At 36.8% G+C, this 19,011-nt stretch overlaps 1 protein-coding gene across 1 annotated transcript; it reads right to left on the bottom strand.

Moving 5' to 3' along the window:
• Positions 1 to 6,337: 6,337 nt before the first annotated feature.
• LOC107812236 (SUMO-conjugating enzyme SCE1) lies at positions 6,338 to 17,727 on the bottom strand. The gene is made up of 5 exons (XM_075234516.1): positions 17,548 to 17,727; positions 17,355 to 17,438; positions 8,299 to 8,451; positions 8,094 to 8,207; positions 6,338 to 6,648 (listed from the first exon to the last, which is right to left on the bottom strand). The coding sequence occupies exons 1-5, from the start codon at positions 17,614 to 17,616 to the stop codon at positions 6,586 to 6,588; spliced, it is 483 nt and encodes a 160-aa protein (XP_075090617.1). The 5' UTR covers positions 17,617 to 17,727; the 3' UTR covers positions 6,338 to 6,585.
• Positions 17,728 to 19,011: the final 1,284 nt, after the last annotated feature.

Raw genomic sequence — 19,011 nt, 5'->3', positions numbered from 1 at the left:
GGAATAATATTTTGATGACTCCAATAGCTTCGTATGGTGATTTGGGCTTAGGAGTGTATCCGAAAAATTATTCAGAAGCCCGTAGTTAAATTAGGCTTGAAATGACGAAAATATGAAGTTTAAGTTTGAAGTTTGACCGGGGTGATGACTTTTTGATATCGGGGTCGGAATCCAATTCTAAAAATTTGAATAGGTCTGTTATGTCATTTATGACTTGTGTGCAAAATTTGAGGTCAATCGGACTTGATTTAATACATTTCGGCACGAGTTTTGTAAATTTGAAACTTGAAAACTCATAAGTGCGATTCGAGACGCAATTCGTAATTCCGATGTTGTTTGATGTAATTTGAAACCCCGAGTAGGTCCGTGTTATGTTACAGGACTTGTTGGTATATTCGGACAAGGTCCCGAGTACCCCGAGTGTGATTCGGATCGAAATCGGATCAATTTTTTGACTTAGGCAAATTCTGAAATTTTGCAACTTCTGGTGTCATCGCACCTACGGGGGGACTGACTGCAGGTGCGAACTCGCACAAGCGAGCTGTGGCTCGCACAAGCAGACAAAGGGCTACGGGCTACCCAGTTGGAATCGCAGAAGCGGAACAAGCTTCACAAAAGCGAAGGCGCTTTTGCGATGGAATGAACCGCAGAATCGGGAGATGGGGTCGCACCTGCAGTTGCGGAGAAGAGGACCATTGTCCGCTGGTGCGAAGGGAGCTTTCCAGTGCTTCTTCGCAGAAGCGGAAATGCGGTCACAAATGCGACTCCGCAGAAGCGACAATTGGTCCGCAAATGCGAAAATACCTGGACAGAGCATATAATTCGGGGGTTGGTCATTTTTACCCATATTTGGATTTCAAGAGCTCGTGTGAGGCGATTTTTCAAGGAAAACATTAGGATAAGTGTTCTTAACTCAATTTTGGTAAAAGTACCCGAATCTATGATAGTTGTTAACATTTAATTGGTGGATTATGTTGGAAAAATTATGAAGATCCCTAAATTTAGATTGAAGATTTAAGGGTCGAGTTGATGTCAGAATTTAGTAATTTTGTTATGGTTGAACTCGTGGTAATGAGCGTTCATATTTTGTAACTTTTGTCGGGTTCCGAAACATGGGCCCCACGAGCGATTTTTGAGTTAAATTTCGGATTTTGTTGGAAAATTAGTATTTTCATATGGAATTAATTCCAATAATTTGTATTGACTGAATCGAAATTATTATGCCTAGATACGAGGCTTTCAAAGTCCGATTCGCGAGGCAAAGGCATAGCGGAGTAAAGAATTTCACGATTCAAGGTAAGTGACTTGTCTAACCTTGTGGGGGGGAAATTTCCCTTAGAATTGGTATTGATATGATAATTGTGATGTGTTGAAAGTCATGTACGCGAGGTGACGAGTGTGTACACTGACTAAATGTGGAAAACTCTGGTTTTAAATTGTGTAGATCTCTGTTACACATTAATTAAATTATTTTATCCAATTATATTCATCATCATCGGTCTATTTTTATATTTTGAAATTTGCGTGACATTTTTCCTCCTAATTGCTTTACCTGTTTAATTGAAACATTGTTTCTTTTATTTTGTGCTCATTATTTGAAAGTTGAATTTCTTAATTCAATTATTATTAATATGAAGTATTTGACATTAAAAATTTTTTGTATTAAGGCAAGGTGTTAAATTTGTGAAATATTATTTTTGTTGAGTTATTCACTTCCGAATATTTTGTGTGATTTTGTATTCATTGTGATTGAGCTGTGAGCTCCTTATTGTGGAAATAATGTTGTTGATTTATTTTGGCAAGTTGAAATATTTGGGCACTTGAGATTCAAATTGTGATATATTGAGATATTGATACGCATGCGGTGGTATAAAGTCTGGGTGTTGAAACGCATACAATGAGATAAGGGTGGCTTGATACGCGTGGCTAGTGGGAAAACTACTAGAAGTCATGCGGTGTGATAAGGATGGCTAAAACGCGGGATTCTATTTCGGGAAAAATATTTTCTTTAAAATTAAATATGAAGGCTCCCGCGGTGATATAAGAAAAAATGAGATATTGTGAATTTATTTATGATTTGGGACTACGAGGTGGTACCTCGGGAGTGCCCTTGTTGATATTTCTTTATGGCTGCATTTTTCCTTTGGTTATTTTGTGTTTTCCTTAAAGTTGTAAATTTTTGTTTTCCTTAAAGTTGTAAATTTCTGTTTTCCTTTCGCGAGGTATTATTTACTATTCTGTGTAGTTAAATTGTGACATACTACTTACTTGATTCATTTTCCTTATCATTTTATTATTATTATATCGTTAAACTTTCACCCTGTCTTTTATTATTTCCAGTAGGGCCTGACCTGACCTCGTCACTACTCTACCGATGTTAGGCTTGGCACTTACTAGGTACCGATGTGGCGTACTTATACTACGCTTCTGCATATCTTTTTGTGTAGATCCAGGTACTTTCTATCAGACCAGGCATCAGTGAACTAGCCGTACGCGGAGACTTCAAGGTACATCTGCCAGCGTCCGCAGATCTCAGAGTCCCCTTCTATCCTTATTATGTTGCTTTCCTTATTCTCTTTAGACCCTGATGTATAGAGACATTCAGAATAAATTGTTAGAAGTTTATGACTTATTTTTATCGAGTTTTGGGAGTTGTAACTATTTGAATTTAGGTTTGATTTATTTTATATGTTGAGATATGAGTTTCAGTTTTGTATTCCGCATAATTGATAGGCTTACCTAGTCTTAGAGACTAGGTGTCATCACGACATCCTACGGAGGGAAATTGGGGTTATGACAGTAACACACTTTCCTTATTAGTCAATTCCAAAAAGAATGAAACGTTTTTATATTTTGAAATAAATTTAACTTTAAACTTTTTATTCTACCCAATTTACCCTTAATGAAAAGCTTTTATAGCCACACAAGTATCATGGTCCCACAAAGCTTTTACCCCTTAACCTTTAAGATCACATGTTTCAAAAGTTTTTTTTTTCTTAAACTTTGTGCGAAGTTGAACTACCCCATCTCAATTGAAATGAAGGGAGTACTTTATTTTCCTTGCAAAAAGTTTTTAATTCTTTTTGCTTATACATCTTATCCAGCCCCTAACATTCCATGCTATGATGTTCATCGTAATGTTATGGGGTACAGACAATTGAAAAATCTGAAAGGTCGTGTTCTATCTTCTGATACACTCTCAAAGCAAACATAAACTGGGTTGTGATATGAAAACCCAGGGTTCATAATAATCCCCTCCATGTGAGCCCACTTCTGTATCCACTCAGAGTTAACTAGTATCCTCTCAATCCTGTTGTGAATGTGGTTGTTTGTCTAGGTGAATTTCCTCCCCACAGTCCTTAGCTCTTCTAGCCCCGTCTCAAGTAGGAAGTTCTTGAAATCTCTCATTGCCACCTCTTGGACTAGGTTTTCTTGTATTCTATCCTCACTATATAGAATGGTGTTAAAATCTCCCATCACTAGGCTTGGTCCAGTCATTCCATTCATAGGCATCTTCAGGTCCTCCCACCGCACTTTCTTATCCTGAATTGTATGCATTCCATATACTGCACATAAGTTAAAACTTGTACTATGTTGCAACATATTAACCTACCCCTGTATGAACTGATTGTGTGCTTTTATCATAGTGAAATTGACTTGTGATTGATTCCATACTACCCAAATTCTTCCTCCTGGTGCTTCAGCATAGTTATCTACCCATTTCCAGTTATTCAAAACATTCTTAATTATTTTTGCTGCATTTTCCTTCTTGACTCTATTTTCTATAATTGCCATAAATACTACTCTCCCTGTTTCAATTTAGATGACATATTTTTCTTATTAGTCCATTCCAAAAAGAATGACACATTTATATATTTAGAAATAAATTTATTTTTAAACTTTTTATTCTACTCATTTTACCCTTAATGAGAAGTTTTTATAGCCACACAAGTATCATAGTCCCACAAAGATTTTATCCCTTAAGCTTTTAAGGCCACATGTTTCAAAAGTATTCTTTTCTTTCTTAAATTTTGTTCCAAGTCAAACTACCTCATCTAAATTAAAACGGGGGAAGTACTTTATTTTCCTTGCAAAAAGTCTTTTTGCTTATACACCTTATCCAGCCCCCTAACATTCCATGCTATGATATTCATCGTAATGTTATGGGGTATAGATGTCCACCTCCTCTTCCACTCCTACTAGTCTGTCCCTTGTCAAGCTGATTCTCAGATAGCTGCACTGCCTTTTTCGGCTGTGTCAACTAGGGCTTTGAAAGCATTGCCAATGTCAACTTTAGTCTCCTTTAAGGTTCCCATATTCTTCTTCGATGCAACTTTCCCCCTAGCAAGCTGCCATTCTAAGTTATGTTCATGTTCAGGCATTTTGTCTTTTTCCACAAGCTCCAGTTGTTCAAGGAACCTCCCTTGAGCATCAATGTTGTCCACTGCATGGTCGAGGTTTCTTACTATTCTCCATCCTTGCTTATGTTTCAGTTCTATGCCTCTTTGTTGTGGGTCATCTTGCTTCTGCTTCTTCTGATCTTTACATGAGTATCCTAGTTGGCAACATGTTTGGCGTACTATAGCTTCTAATCGTACAGCACCATATGCATGGTGCTCCACTACCTTGCCTTTGGGATCATTCAACTTGATTTTTTCAAGTAAAGGTCTAGTAATGTCCATTTCAATCAAAAGCCTAGCATAGGAAATTCTGTAAGTACTTGTGGTACAAGCGTCAGCATACAAGGGCTTACCCAAACCACTTCCAATCTTTACTCAAAGCCTGTTTACTCCAGCAGTTCAAAGTTAATTAGGCAGCTTAACCCATAGAGGAATGGTTTTGAGTACTTCCTCATTGAACTCTGCCGTCCATGCTCGTAGTATAATAGGCCTACTATTGATGGTGTACGGGCCAGTCATCAACACTTCATCTCGCTTAACATTACTATTCAATAGGATTACAAAGTAGCCATCGTTATGGAAGAGTACCTTTGTTTTTTTGACAAAACTCCATTGACTAGCAATAAATCGTTCAATTGCCCCAATAGATGAAGTGTTTCCAACCACATAGAGTATCACAACTCGATTTCGTTTTTGATTTTCATCTTCGAGATCGTCCTCCAATAACTGCACTACAACCTCCCTATCCTGAATCATCCGAGGAATATAGGTCAAGTTCATGCCCTTGGCAGCTAGCTTGTTCTCTGAGAACAGTCTTTCCCCCCATCTCCAGTCTGCACATCCGTCTTACCTTGGGTGCCACTCGGATTGGTGATCTCTAACTAGCTTGTTCTATGAGAACAATCTTTCCCCCATCTCCAATCTGCACATCCGTCTTACCTTGGGTGCCACTCCGGTTGGTGATCTCTGTAGTTCTTTGTTCCACCGTTGGAACTGCATGCACTGTTCCATTGGTCTGTGACCTACTAGGGCTTGGATCACACACTGATACCGGCGGCATAACTACCCCTTTCACACTAGAGCTTTGCGGCGTTTTCAATTCAACCCTAGCACTGCTCAGATCTAGCCAATTTGGGTCGCTCTCACTCTCCTTTTCCTCTTCTTGTAGTTTGTCTTTCGCTTTAGCAGTTCATAGTCGTGGGTCTCGCAGGATGATATCCGTGAGCTTTCTCTCTACCACTGGTGTTTTGCTGGTGTTCTTCTTTGCTTTTCCTCTTCCCCATTCCCGCGAAGGCGCAGGTTAGCAAGATCACCTAACGTGCGCTAAGAGAAAAACGAAGACGACTATTTCTTTATCATACTTCTTTTCTTGGTGTAATTACTTGTGCCTTCCTAGGGGTTTAATAATTAAACTCCTCTTTATCATAGGTTCACACGCAGCGAAGGTGCATACAAGAAACCTTATCGTTCACTTTGGAATAGAAGGAATGAAATAGAAGAAATATGTTAATAGTGGTAAATGAAAACATCTTAATACCTGGTCAAAATTAACTTATTGAATTAGATATCACATCAAAATTTAAATTTAAAATGCTAAATGGATTTGAAATCTTGAAATTTGTGAATGTTGATTAGAGTAATGTTAGTGATAGAATTTTACAATATAATTTTGAGTGGTTTTGAACGGAACCAGATATAAAGTCATAACGTCCCGAAGGAATCAAAATTCAAGATGTACCCAAGTTTTGCCAGTGACAAATCTTCCCTTTAATAGTTGTTATTTGGCACAGTCAGACGAACAACAACAAAAGAAGAAAACAGAAAGAGCAGAGCTGATTTTGGATCCAAAACAACAGGACACAACCCCATATTCCCTGGAGCAAGATTTTCCGTAAATTTGCGACAAAATCTTTGCTTTCGCAAAAGAAAACAACTTTCAACAGATTCTCACCATTTAAATAGTAACAATTTGCAGCTGTGCTTGTTATACACATATACTCTTTGAGAACTATCAAAGGCAATAACATCAGATATAAAATCCTGTAGTTATAAATATTTACTTCTCCACTTAAACAAATACCAATCAGCATCCGTAGCTGGCAGATTTGTTGTCCGCTATTGCCAGGGGATGACAGCAAACTTTGACGTACACTAGGAGCCAGCACAAGATTAGACAAAACATTCTTTAAACAATAGGAGGATACTGCTTCGACTGCAATCGCACCCTCTTTCGGTACTCCAGAGCATCCTGCAGTAATATGAGCGTGCATCAAACAGAGAGTATCAAACTCATATTCTGAACTAATACATCTTTCAAAAGTTTCAAGCATGACCAAGAAAAGACACAATATGGACCTGCAAATACTAGTTTGTTCTACTAATGAGATAACTACAAAATGTTTCCATAAAATCTGATATAATTCATGTAAGAGAAAAAGAAACCAGAAATGATTCTTGAGCTTCCAAAGAGTGACGTCCATGAAACCTAATACCGATCACTAATGCATTTAACCTACAGCAAAAGTCAACAGTGCCCTTCTACCCTCCTTGTGCAGGAACATTATTGTGACATAAAAGCTAAAGCACACTCTAATAGTGCAAGAGAAATGGCAGTTAGCACTTCCTTCATCACGTTTGTTATGGTTATTAAGAGAGGCGGATCCAGAATTTTAGGTTTATAGGTTCTTACAAAAATCTCGAATTAATATATACTAACTAGATGAACGGGCTGGGTTCTAAGCTAAATATTCTTATACATTTAATAATTTTTCAATACAAATACAGTCTCTAGACAAAAGCTACTGGGTTCACGGGAACCCATAGCTATTGAACTGAATCTGCCCCTGGTTATTAAGGTAAAGACCGAAAGTCATCCTATACTAGTAAAGGGGGGTCGAATTAAAAGTTAAGATTCACACTGTCATAAATTTATACTCCCTCCGTTCCAATTTATATGAACATGTTTGACTGCACGGAGTTTAAAAAAAATGAAGACTTTTGGAATTTGTGGTCCTAAACAAATCAAAAAGGGGTCCAGAGTATTTGTGTGGTTATAAAAGCTTCTCATTAAGGGTAAAATTAGAAGTTTAAGCTAAATTGTTTCCAAATTTAGAAAAGGGTCATTCTTTTTGGAACTGACCAAAAAGGACATAGGTTCACATAAACTGGAACGAAGGGAGTAATAAATTGGGATGCATAGTCAGCTAAAATCAACTTTTTGATAAAATTTGAAATTGAACGGTAATTACGCTTTCATCCCATTATATATGACACAATTTAATTGAAATACAAAGTTCAAGATGCTTATTTGAATTTTGTATTATGCCTGCAAAGGTGAACAAAACATTAAAATACCTGTAGACAGCTAAAATGGCAGGAAAAAAAACAGCTAAAATGGCAGAAAAAATATTTCATCAAAGACTAACTTTGACTAGTTAAATGCATTTAAATTCTTGCAATTTGAGAAAATTGTGTAAAATAATAGAATGGTGCCCAACATTCCAAGATAAAAAGAATGTTATATGAAGTGAGAAAGTGAAAGTACTTGGAAAGTAGTTCAATTGTACATTTTAGTATATTATAAAGAAAAAAGTTCTCTTACAGAAAAGTAGACACAATTTAAGGATAACATCAAGAGTAGGATAATGAATTTGGAAAAATGGAGAATTAACAGTTTTTTTAAATCAAAATTACCTGAATAAATAGATGATAGCCTTCAGTTTGGGCAGGATCAGCAGGGTTTGGCTGATCTAACAAGTCCTGAATACCAATCAGTATCTGTTTCACGGTAATGGCTGGTCTCCACCCCTAAACAAGAAAAGAAAATTAATAGTTGTCGTACATCGAGCACAGTCAATAAGCCAAGAACAGGACAAAAGAAACAGCATAGCCCACATACACTGTCTTCATTGAGGATCGACAAGCAAACCGTTCCAGACGGATAGACATTCGGATGGAAAAAACCTGGTGGGAATTTACACTTTGGTGGTTTACTCGGATAATCTTCACTGAAGTGAATTGTAAGTGGATAATAACCACCTTCCCAATCAGTCTGCAATCATTAAAATGTCATTAAGGACCAATGAAGAACAGAAGGATAAACATGTTGTCCCTAAATCAGTCAAGCATAGTACTTTCACAGAAAAAGGATAATGCTACATGTTTAATAAGCATATGCTTTGAAGATGCTCTGATCTGAGGGAGGCAGGGAGGAAACAAAAAGCATAAGAGAATACACTCTGCAGTTTGCACTTCTAAGTGAACTAATTGGTCCATCTTAACATACATGTACTCCGCATGTCCCCCGCACTTCTCTAGAAATGACATCAAAGTCTGATGTAAATGCTTCAGCTCCGTATACACTATACTCCTACATGCAGCAATTACCTTTTACCAGTTAAGAGTATACGAAGCATACGACTTCAAACGTATGCCAACAACTCATAAACTTAACTTGCTACCACAGTATTCTACTTCAGATGGCCATACAAGGGTGGTTATGTTTTAAAAATGTCGTTTTCCAGTTTTTCTTGGGGAAAGGAAGGGACCAGGACTATTTCCCTTACCCCAGGAGACATGAGATAGGAAAATTAAATACTGTCAAAGCTTTTCAGTCTTCTCTGTCTTTTTCTCCCCTTTCTTGATGTTTTCCTACACTCATATTCATATAAAAATTCATGAGAACAGACACAATTTTCCAGTGAGGTATGTCTTTTGATGCCTTTCTTCAAATTTGTTTATCTTAAATATTAAGGAATAATAAATTATTACCGTACATTGATAAAGTCATAGATATGAAGTTGATACAGTTATTTGCAAACAGGAGAAGCAAAGCTAATTAAAGGAACACCACCAACTTAACAAAGGCCTAATCTGTATCCCTCTAGACAGTTTTGAAATGGATGCACCAATACATTGCAGAAGAAGACTAAGGAACAAGCCTTTTAGACTATGGAAGGAAAGCCGACTGAAGAAGTTAAGCCTGCAGAGAAAGTACTTCTACCAAGAGAATAGGGAATTCTAAGACCATTAATGGAGTAGGTTGTTTTAATTTTCTAAGCTGTGGAGGGATATGGATACTGTTTCATACTCTCCGAAATGAAAAATAAGCAATAGCTATTCAACATTGATCTCTGTATAAAGTGTAATATTTGCAGGTACAAAATTTTATTTTAAAAAAAAAGTGCTAACTGAACCAAGAGAACAGCTTAATTTTCAGTTCAGGTCCATAAACCAAGGTGCTTCAATCAAACAATGAACCAACACAAATAGACACATACCAAAAGTCAACCAAAATTAACCCAATTGGTGTTGGGATTTTAAGCTTGTGTAGCTTAAAGAGGGTGAATGAGAAATGGAGGAAAAATAAAATATTTGAGTTTCCCTTGGCAAAGGGACATTGTCCCATATCGGAGGAAGAAAAGGCTTTTGATGAGTATATATATAATTGCTCTTCTTTTAGCTCTTAAAGAGTTAAGAAGAAGGCAAGCCTCGCGCCGTCGTCGTCATCGCTCGGCTCGGCTTCGGCTTCGGCTTCGGTCAGGCCCGTTTTCTTTCCAGATTATTTTAAATACATTTTCCTGCAATATTTCAAACAACCCTGTTCCAACAGCCATGTCGTCGTCGCTCGGCTCGGCTCGGCTTCGACTTCCGTCATGCCGTTTTCTTTTCCGGATTATTTTAAATATATTTTCCCGCAATATTTCAAACAACCCTGTTCCAACAGCCATGGCTGTTTCTGAAAGGTTGCAAACCTTTTCAGAAACAATGCCAGCAACTCTATAAATAGAGTTTGAATCCCAAAATCTTTCTTTACGAAATTTTCTAAGCTTCTTCTTCTTCTTCTGCACAATAAATTCCAGTGTGTTTTACAGCCTTCGAGTGGCTCGTTGTTCACCGGCGTTTTGATACCAACACTCCGGTGAGTTAAATCGTTCTATCCTGGGAGGATATATTCCAGCACCTCGGGTACTTGAGGGGAATAATTTCCTTAAGGACACATTGTGTATTCAGTGGGCTCGATTTATTCCTATACTGTTTTTTTTCCAGAATCTATTTCGTTAAACTTTACAGCAATACAGAATTATAATATTCTTAAGGAAATTAATTTATTATATTCTGTATTTTGTTTGTGGAGATTAAAACCTGTGTGATTTTCTACTCCTTCTGAATTTTACTATTCTGATTTGAAGATATAAAAAACTTCATCAGAGTATTGAAATTCATAAAACGATTTGAATAACATAAAAACTTCATCGTTTTTCTGTGAAACAGTATATAAAAACTTCGGTTTTATTTATTATACATACTGTTTTTGTTAATAACAGTATTGTTTATTGTTCTTATTTTGCCATTAATTGAACTCTTCTGTTGTTTACAGTGAGAAATGGCAATTGATAACGGAAATTCTTTTGCAACTATTGCGGCAACGACGATAGCCTCGTCAAGCCGGACTGCTGTTCCACCGACAGAGAAACTGGGAAAATTTTCCGGAGCCAACTTCAAAGGATGGCAGCAAAGGGTGTTCTTCTGGCTTACCACACTTGGTATGCAGAAATTCACTAGTGAAGAACCTCCAGTGCCTGCTGCGGACATACCGGACAACGAGAAATTCATGATTGTTGAGGCGTGGAAGCAGGCAAATTTTCTTTGCAAAGGCTATATCTTAAGCGCTTTAGAGGATGACTTGTACAATGTGTACAGTGCGATGAATACTTCGAAAGAATTATGGGACGCACTTGAGAAGAAGTACAAGACTAAAGATGCATGCTTGAAGAAGTTCGTGGTTGCCAAGTTTCTAGACTATAAAATGATAGACAGTAAAACTGTTGGAACCCAAGTTCAGGAGTTTCAACTTATTTTTCATGACCTTATTGCTGAAAGTATGGTCGTGAATGAAGCATTTCAAGTGGCTGCAATGATTGAAAAATTGCCTCCTCCGTGGAGAGATTTCAAGAACTATCTTAAGTACAAGCGCAAAGAAATGAAGTTGGAAGATCTTGTGATTCGTCTCAAGATTGAGGAAGACAACAAAACAGCCGATAAGAAGTCTCGTGGAAATTCAACGATCATGGGAGCTATTATCGTTGAGGAGACTGCTCCAAAAAGTAAGAAGAGAAAGAGGTCTTCTGGACAGACTAAGGAGCAGAACAAAAAGAAATTCAAGGGCAGCTGCTACAATTGTGGAAAAATCGGTCACAAAGCCCCTGATTGTCGTCTCCCGAAAAAGTATAAGAAGAAGGAACATGCCAACATAGTGGAGAAGAATGATGACATTGATGATCTGTGTGCAATGCTTTCGGAATGCAACCTAGTTGGAAATCCGAAGGAGTGGTGGATTGACTCTGGAGCCACTCGACATGTTTGTGCTGTCAAGGAAGCATTTGCGACTTACTCTACTGCTGGTCCCGAAGAAGAGCTTTCCATGGAAAATACTGCAACAGCCAAGATTGAAGGTTATGGGAAGATATTCCTGAACAGCGTTCTTTATGTTCCTACTATTAGGAAGAATTTAGTTTCTACTTCTTTGCTTGTTAAGAATGGATTCAAATGTGTATTTGTTTCTGATAAAGTTGTTGTAAGCAAGAATGAAATGTATGTTGGAAAGGGCTACCTCACAGAGGGCCTCTTCAAACTAAATGTAATGGTTGTTGACAGTATGAATAAAATTGCAGCTTCTTCTTATTTATTGGAGTCAAATGATTTATGGCATATTCGTTTAGGACATGTCAATTACAAAACCTTGCGGAAGTTAATTAATTTAGAAGTGTTGCCTAAATTCGAGTGTAATAAATCAAAATGTCAAATATGTATTGAGTCTAAGTTTGTAAAACATCCTTAGTCTATTGAAAGGAATTCAAATCCTTTAAACTTAATTCATACTGACATTTGTGATATGAAGTCGACACCATCTCGGAGTGGGAAAAAGTATTTTATTACTTTTATTGACGACTGCACTCGATATTGTTATGTTTATTTGCTTAATAGTAAGGATGAAACAATTGAAACATTTAAGCAATACAAGAAAGAAGTGGAGAATCAATTGAATAAAAAGATCAAAATGATTAGAACTGATAGGGGTGGAGAATATGAATTTTCATTTACAGAAATATGTTCGGAATATGGAATTATCCATCAAACTACTGCACCTTACACACCTCAATCCAATGGAATTGCGGAAAGGAAAAATCGGACATTAAAGTAAATGATGAATTCTTTATTAATAAGTTTCGGATTACCGTAGAGTTTGTGGGGTGAAGCTATCCTTACAGCTAACCGAATACTTAACAGAGTACCCCATAGCAAAACGCAATCTATTCCATATGAAAAATGGAAAGGAAGAAAACCCAACTTGAAATATTTCAAAGTGTGGGGGTGTCTAGCAAAGGTACAAGTTCCTTTACCTAAAAGGGTTAAAATCGGACCAAAAACTGTTGATTGCGTTTTCATTGGATATGCTACAAACAGTAAAGCATGTCGGTTTTTGGTTCATAAATCCGATAATCCCGAAATTCACGTTAATACGGTAATGGAATCAGATAATGTTGAATTCTTTGAAAGCATATATCTGTATAAAACTGAATGTGAGTCGTCAAGTGAAAGACCTAAACGACCTCGGGAAGAACCAAAGGAAAATACTCCAAGTATAGAAGATCCAAGGCGTAGCAAACGTCAAAGAATATCTACTTCCTTTGGACCAGATTTTGTGACATTCTTGCTTGAAAATGAGCCTCAAACTTTTAAAGCAGCTATGTCATCTTCTGATTCAGCGTTTTGGAAAGAGGCAATCAATAGTGAGATTCAATCAATTTTGGATAACCATACATGGGAATTGGTAGATCTTCCTCCGGGAAATAAGCCTTTAGGTTCGAAATGGATCTTTAAACGGAAAGTGAAAGCTGATGGCACTATTGACAAATATAAGGCAAGACTTGTTGTCAAAGGTTATAGACAAAAGGAAGGCCTTGATTACTTTGACACTTACTCACCAGTAACGAGGATAACATCTATTAGGGTGTTAGTGGCACTAACGGCCGTGTATGGTCTTGAAATCCATCAAATGGATGTTAAAACAACTTTCTTAAATGGAGAATTAGAGGAAGAGATTTACATGGAACAACCTGAGGGTTTTGTGGTAACTGGTAAAGAAAAGAAAGTGCAAACTTGTTAAGTCGCTTTATAGACTTAAACAAGCACCCAAACAATGGCATGCCAAATTTGACCAAACAATGTTGGCAAGTGGGTTTAAAATCAACGAGTGCGACAAATGTGTTTACATTAAAAACACTCCAGGTCATGAAGTCATTGTTTGTTTATATGTTGATAACATGTTGATAATGAGCAAAAACATGGCAGATATAAATGCTACTAAGCGCATGTTGGCTAGCAAATTCGATATGAAAGACTTAGGAGTTGCTGATGTGATCTTAGGAATCAGAATTCACAAGACTCCACAAGGTCTAGCATTATCACAGTCTCACTACATTGAAAAGGTACTTAACAAGTTCAAGTATTTGGATTTCAAAATTGCCAAGACTCCAATTGACGTGAGTTATGCACTTCAAAAGAATGAAGGTGAAAGTGACTCACAATTGGATTATGCAAGAGTATTGGGAAGTTTGACGTATATCATGAATTGTACACGACCAGATATAGCATGTGCTATTAGTAAACTGAGTCGGTTTATAAGTAATCCCAATCACATACATTGGATGGCAATGAAACGAGTTTTGGGGTATCTCAAAAATACCCAAAATTACGCTTTGCATTGTAACAAATATCCCTCCGTGATCGAGGGATATAGTGATGCAAATTGGATCACTGGATCATCTGAAGTTAAATCCACGAGTGGATATGTTTTCACAATTGGGGGTGGAGCAGTGTCTTGGAAATCATCCAAACAAACGTGCATCGCCCGTTCTACAATGGAATCTGAATTCATAGCTTTAGATAAGGCCGGTGAAGAAGCTGAATGGCTCCAGAATTTCTTGGAAGATACTGCATTTTGGCCCAAACCTTTGGCACCTATTTGTATACATTGTGATAGTCAAACGGCAATAGGCAGGGCAGGGAGCGTTATGTATAACGGAAAATCTCATCATATACGACGGAGACACAATACCGTTAGATAACTACTCTCTAGTGGTGTTATCACAATTGACTACATAAAGTCAAGAGATAACGTGTCGGATCCACTTACAAAAGGCCTATCTAGAGAGGCAGTTGAAAGATCATCAAAGGAAATGGGTCTAGGACAAGTCATCATGACGGTAACTCTACCTAGCAGACTGGAGATCCCACGAGCTAGGTTCAAAGAGATCAAACAAAGTTATGAATGACGGTTCAACATTGTCAAATAACTCAACCCATTCTCGTGATGAAGACAATGTTCAGAAATCGAGGTAAAGCATTAAGGTTTTTTGATGAGTCAACAAAGCTTAAATGTTTTTTAATGATTTGCTAAGTCTGGCAGGATATGACCAGATAGTGTGTCTATAGGATTACACGTTTAGAAATCACCTATGTGAGTGTGAAGTGTAAGCCGCTTCAAGGGAAATGAAAGTAAAGGCCCATTCTCTAAGCACTCATGAAACCAGGCGGTGTTCATGGCTGAAACGAACACAACCGTGAGAACTGTAGATGGTTAATGATTGATTGTGTGACTTATGTTGTCTAGGTATACAACAAAGCTTGACGGTTCAAAGATATCAAATCTACCGATTGACCGAGTATATCCGATATAAGTTCACTACGAAAAATTCAAAGGGAAACCTACTTATCCAGACGCAATTAATTCTTGCATGTAAAACACACACGCGTCCGTGCATTCCTTTATTTTATAGCCATTCCCCATTCATGGGGGATTGTTGGGATTTTAAGCTTTTGTAGTTTAAAGAGGGTGAATGAGAAATGGAGGAAAAATAAAATATTTGAGTTTCCCTTGGCAAAGGGACATTGTCCCATATCAGAGAAAGAAAAGGCTTTTGATGGGTATATATATAATTGCTCTTCTTCTAGCTCTTAAAGAGTTAAGAAGAAGGCAAGCCTCGCGCCGTCGTCGTCGTCGCTCGCTCGGCCTCGGCTTCGGCTTCGGATTCGGCTTCGGATTCGGATTCGGATTTGGATTTGGTCAAAGATCGATTGATTGATTAATCTTTTTGGACAAAATTCCTTTCAATTATTTAATTAATTAATTAAATAATTAACGAAAAATTCAATCCGGAATAACACATAACCCGCGACCCGGTCAGACCCGTTTTCTTTCCCGGATTATTTTAAATATATTTTCCCGCAATATTTCAAACAACCCTGTTCTAATAGTCATGGCTGTTTCTGAAAGGTTGCAAACCTTTTCAGAAACAATGGTTTCTTCTTCTTCTTCTTCTTCTTCTGCACAATAAATTTCAGTGTGTTTTACAGCCTTCGAGTGGCTCGCTGTTCACTGGCGTTTTGGTACCAACACTCCGGTGAGTTAAATCGTTCTATCCTGGGAGGATATATTCCAGCAGCTCGGGTACTTGAGGGAAATAATTTCTTTAAGGACATACTGTGTATTCAGTGGGCTCGATTTATTCCTATACTATTTTTTTTTCAGAATCTATTTCGTTAAACAAGTATTACTAACTTTCTGTTTTGTTTTTTCAGAAAGTTTAATTGTTTATTACAGCAATACAGAATTATAACAATTGGTTGACCCTATAATGGTTGATCGCTAGTACCTAGTAGTCATTAAATGAAACTCACTTAGGGGTGGCAAACGGCAGGTCGGGTCGGATAGGGTGTTGGTATAAAGTCAAAGATTTCTTTGTGGTCCCTTTTCCTTCTTTACTTCTCTTCTTTGTCTTTTGTGAAAGACAGTGTACTTCATTGGTTGTGCAAAATCTTTTTCTTCTCTTTATATTGAATTGTTCTTTGTTCGGCTTGTAAAGAGCTAGTAAAAGAGAGTGGCCTTGCGCACATGAGAAATTGGTCCTGAAGAAAAAACGGATCGATTCGCCCCTCTCGTGCGCGCGCGAGATATACGTGAGGCCTAATTCAAAGCTGGTTTTGCTAAAAAAGATTCTTTATTTTTTGAGCTTACCAGAATATGTCCAAATTCATTCTCTTTGAATTGAATAACGTCTGATTTATTACTTTGTAACAGCTATACTTTAAATTGTTGTAACTGCTACTTGAATTCTGTTACAGCTCTTTAATTTTCATAACCCCCAATTTAATTCTCCTTCTTGTAACAGCTCTAGCATCTTATCTATACTAGGTAACAGCTCTAGCATCTTATCTGTACTAGGAGTTGTTTTGTGAAGTTTTCAAACACATAAAAACACATTCATCTTCTCTTCTTCTTCAACCGATTTCTGGGCAATTGTTTTGTGCAAATTCCAAACTTCCAGCCATGAGTGCACGTGTTTGGAGGTGTTGTGGAACCTGGGAGCGGCCGATCTTAACGATTTGCACCCAGCTGAACCGAAATCACTTTCAAGGCCCACGACACAGTATTTTTTTATAAGTTATTTTTCTTTCCTTCTTGTTCTTGGTCAATATTATCTACTCATTTTTTTAAAAATGGGCGGGTCAAAAAGGGTAATGCAAAAACGGATTAATTATCCGACCCGACCTATATTTAATAGAGATAGAAAATGGGTTAAGCGGCGGATGACGACTTAATCACTATTGGGAGAATTCTTAGTATCTCAAACTTGAAAAACGCCCAATTTAAATCTTTAAAAATATAAAAGTTAAATCCATTAGTATCTATTTTCTAGGTGGATAATACGATTTTTATCTATAATTGACCCATTTTAAAAAAGATTTATTATCCAACCCATTTTTGTAGATAATAATATGGGTGGAGAATTTTAGCTCACTCGTGGGTTTCCCTTACCCTCACAAAGTTTAAAAAACGAGTCTTTTCCAATGAATGAGCAAAACAGAAAGAAGGGAAGAATAAAAGCGTACCCCAGTTTTACCAGGAATGGTGCAGTGCCAAACCATCAGGTTCACTGACCCATCTGTAAGTGTTTCCGGCTTTGCAACAAATCCCTATTAACCAAAAGCATGAAGTTAGAAAACAAAACTTATAAATAAGAAATGAATTCGCAAAGTTAAAAGCAGAAAACTGAAAAACAAGAAAGGGGTCGTCGAACTGAACATGGGGGTGATTCTTGCGCCAAGCTTTTCGCTCCTCTGCAAGACGACCTCGAGCAATACCTCCCGACATTCTTGTCTTTCTCCAAAACAGCTGTAAAGGTGAATGAGTAATGAGTAGCGAGCAATGAGTTTCTCCTTGGATGCCCCTTTTATTTAAATTTATACTAAAAAGAAAAGGAACTGTATTCAAAAACTGGTAATGTTCAAGTGGCTGATTGGACGGTGGAGATCATATTAGGAAATGGTGACGGAATTAAAGATAATACTTAAAACTGTTGTCTTTTTTCTTTTGTTAGGTCGGGGCCTTTCTTAAAATGGATTTAGACGGGAAGTCAATGGATTCCGATTTAATTTGGAAAAAGAAAAAGATTCCGATTTTATATTCTAGCGTGAAAACCACGCCATTATGCGCGTTCACGTGGAAAACGTCAGCGGTGCTGTTTTAGCTAGTCGCCATTGGCTGTTGGGGACTTGGCCCGTCTAATCAGCCCACTACACTTGACTTGGTTGTCAAAGTACGAACAAACAAATGCAATTTTAGTGTCATAATTATTATCTTTAGTTGAGCATAAGTTATGTAAAATAGGAAGGCCAAATGGTACGAATGGCTATTGGTCTAATTCTATTTTTTTGGATGTAAGATGGAGAATCATTAGATGCTTTCTCGTCCCATAATCATTATCCTTTGTCTGCATCAAGAATGTCATCACGATAGTCGTTTCTCCTTAACTTTTTTTGTTCCATACATGAGATTATTTAACGGAAAACTTTCGAAAATAACTATTGTTTGGAAGTTTATTATTAGGCTTAGTTATAATTTAACTAATTAAATTTTATAGCTACTAATTACTTGTATTATATTAAAAGAAGGGTAGTGAATCTCGAAACTAAGCTAAGTGGCGTATTGAGAAAAAATCATTTGACACTTTTAAGATTAGACAAATATAATCTATATATTTATATCTATATCAATATATAGATTAACTCGTCAATTTTTCTTCTATATTATCTAGAAACATGGAGGTGAAAAATTATAAAAAGTTATAATAGAAAAAACTGAGAAATATAAAAAGATGTAGATTGAGATAATCTATGACTATTTATACTTTCAAATAAATTAAAATATAAAATAAAGTAAATAAATTTACTTAAGATATTAAAGATTTAATGACTTTAAATTTTTTTTAACAAAAACCCCGAATAAGATCTACATAAAATACACAAAGTATTTAGAAGGTAAGAAAAAGAATTAAAAATAAATTAAAATATATAACAAGAATAATAACGCCATATTAATATTTGACAGATTGGGCAAACAAATATTCTATACATAAATAAATATCTTTATACAAATAAGAATTTTGTAAAATCAATCGGATAAATAGCAAATGGACTACTATGCAAAAGAATATACATAAAGACGTATATTAAGGGAATTTATTACTGTTTACACTTTGGGTAAGTT

The sequence above is a fragment of the Nicotiana tabacum genome, chromosome 17 (genome assembly GCF_000715075.1).
Source record: "Nicotiana tabacum cultivar K326 chromosome 17, ASM71507v2, whole genome shotgun sequence".
Taxonomy (NCBI): Eukaryota; Viridiplantae; Streptophyta; class Magnoliopsida; order Solanales; family Solanaceae; genus Nicotiana; species Nicotiana tabacum.
The sequence above is the reverse complement of the archived record's forward strand: the minus strand, read 5'-3'. Positions and strand labels throughout refer to the sequence as shown.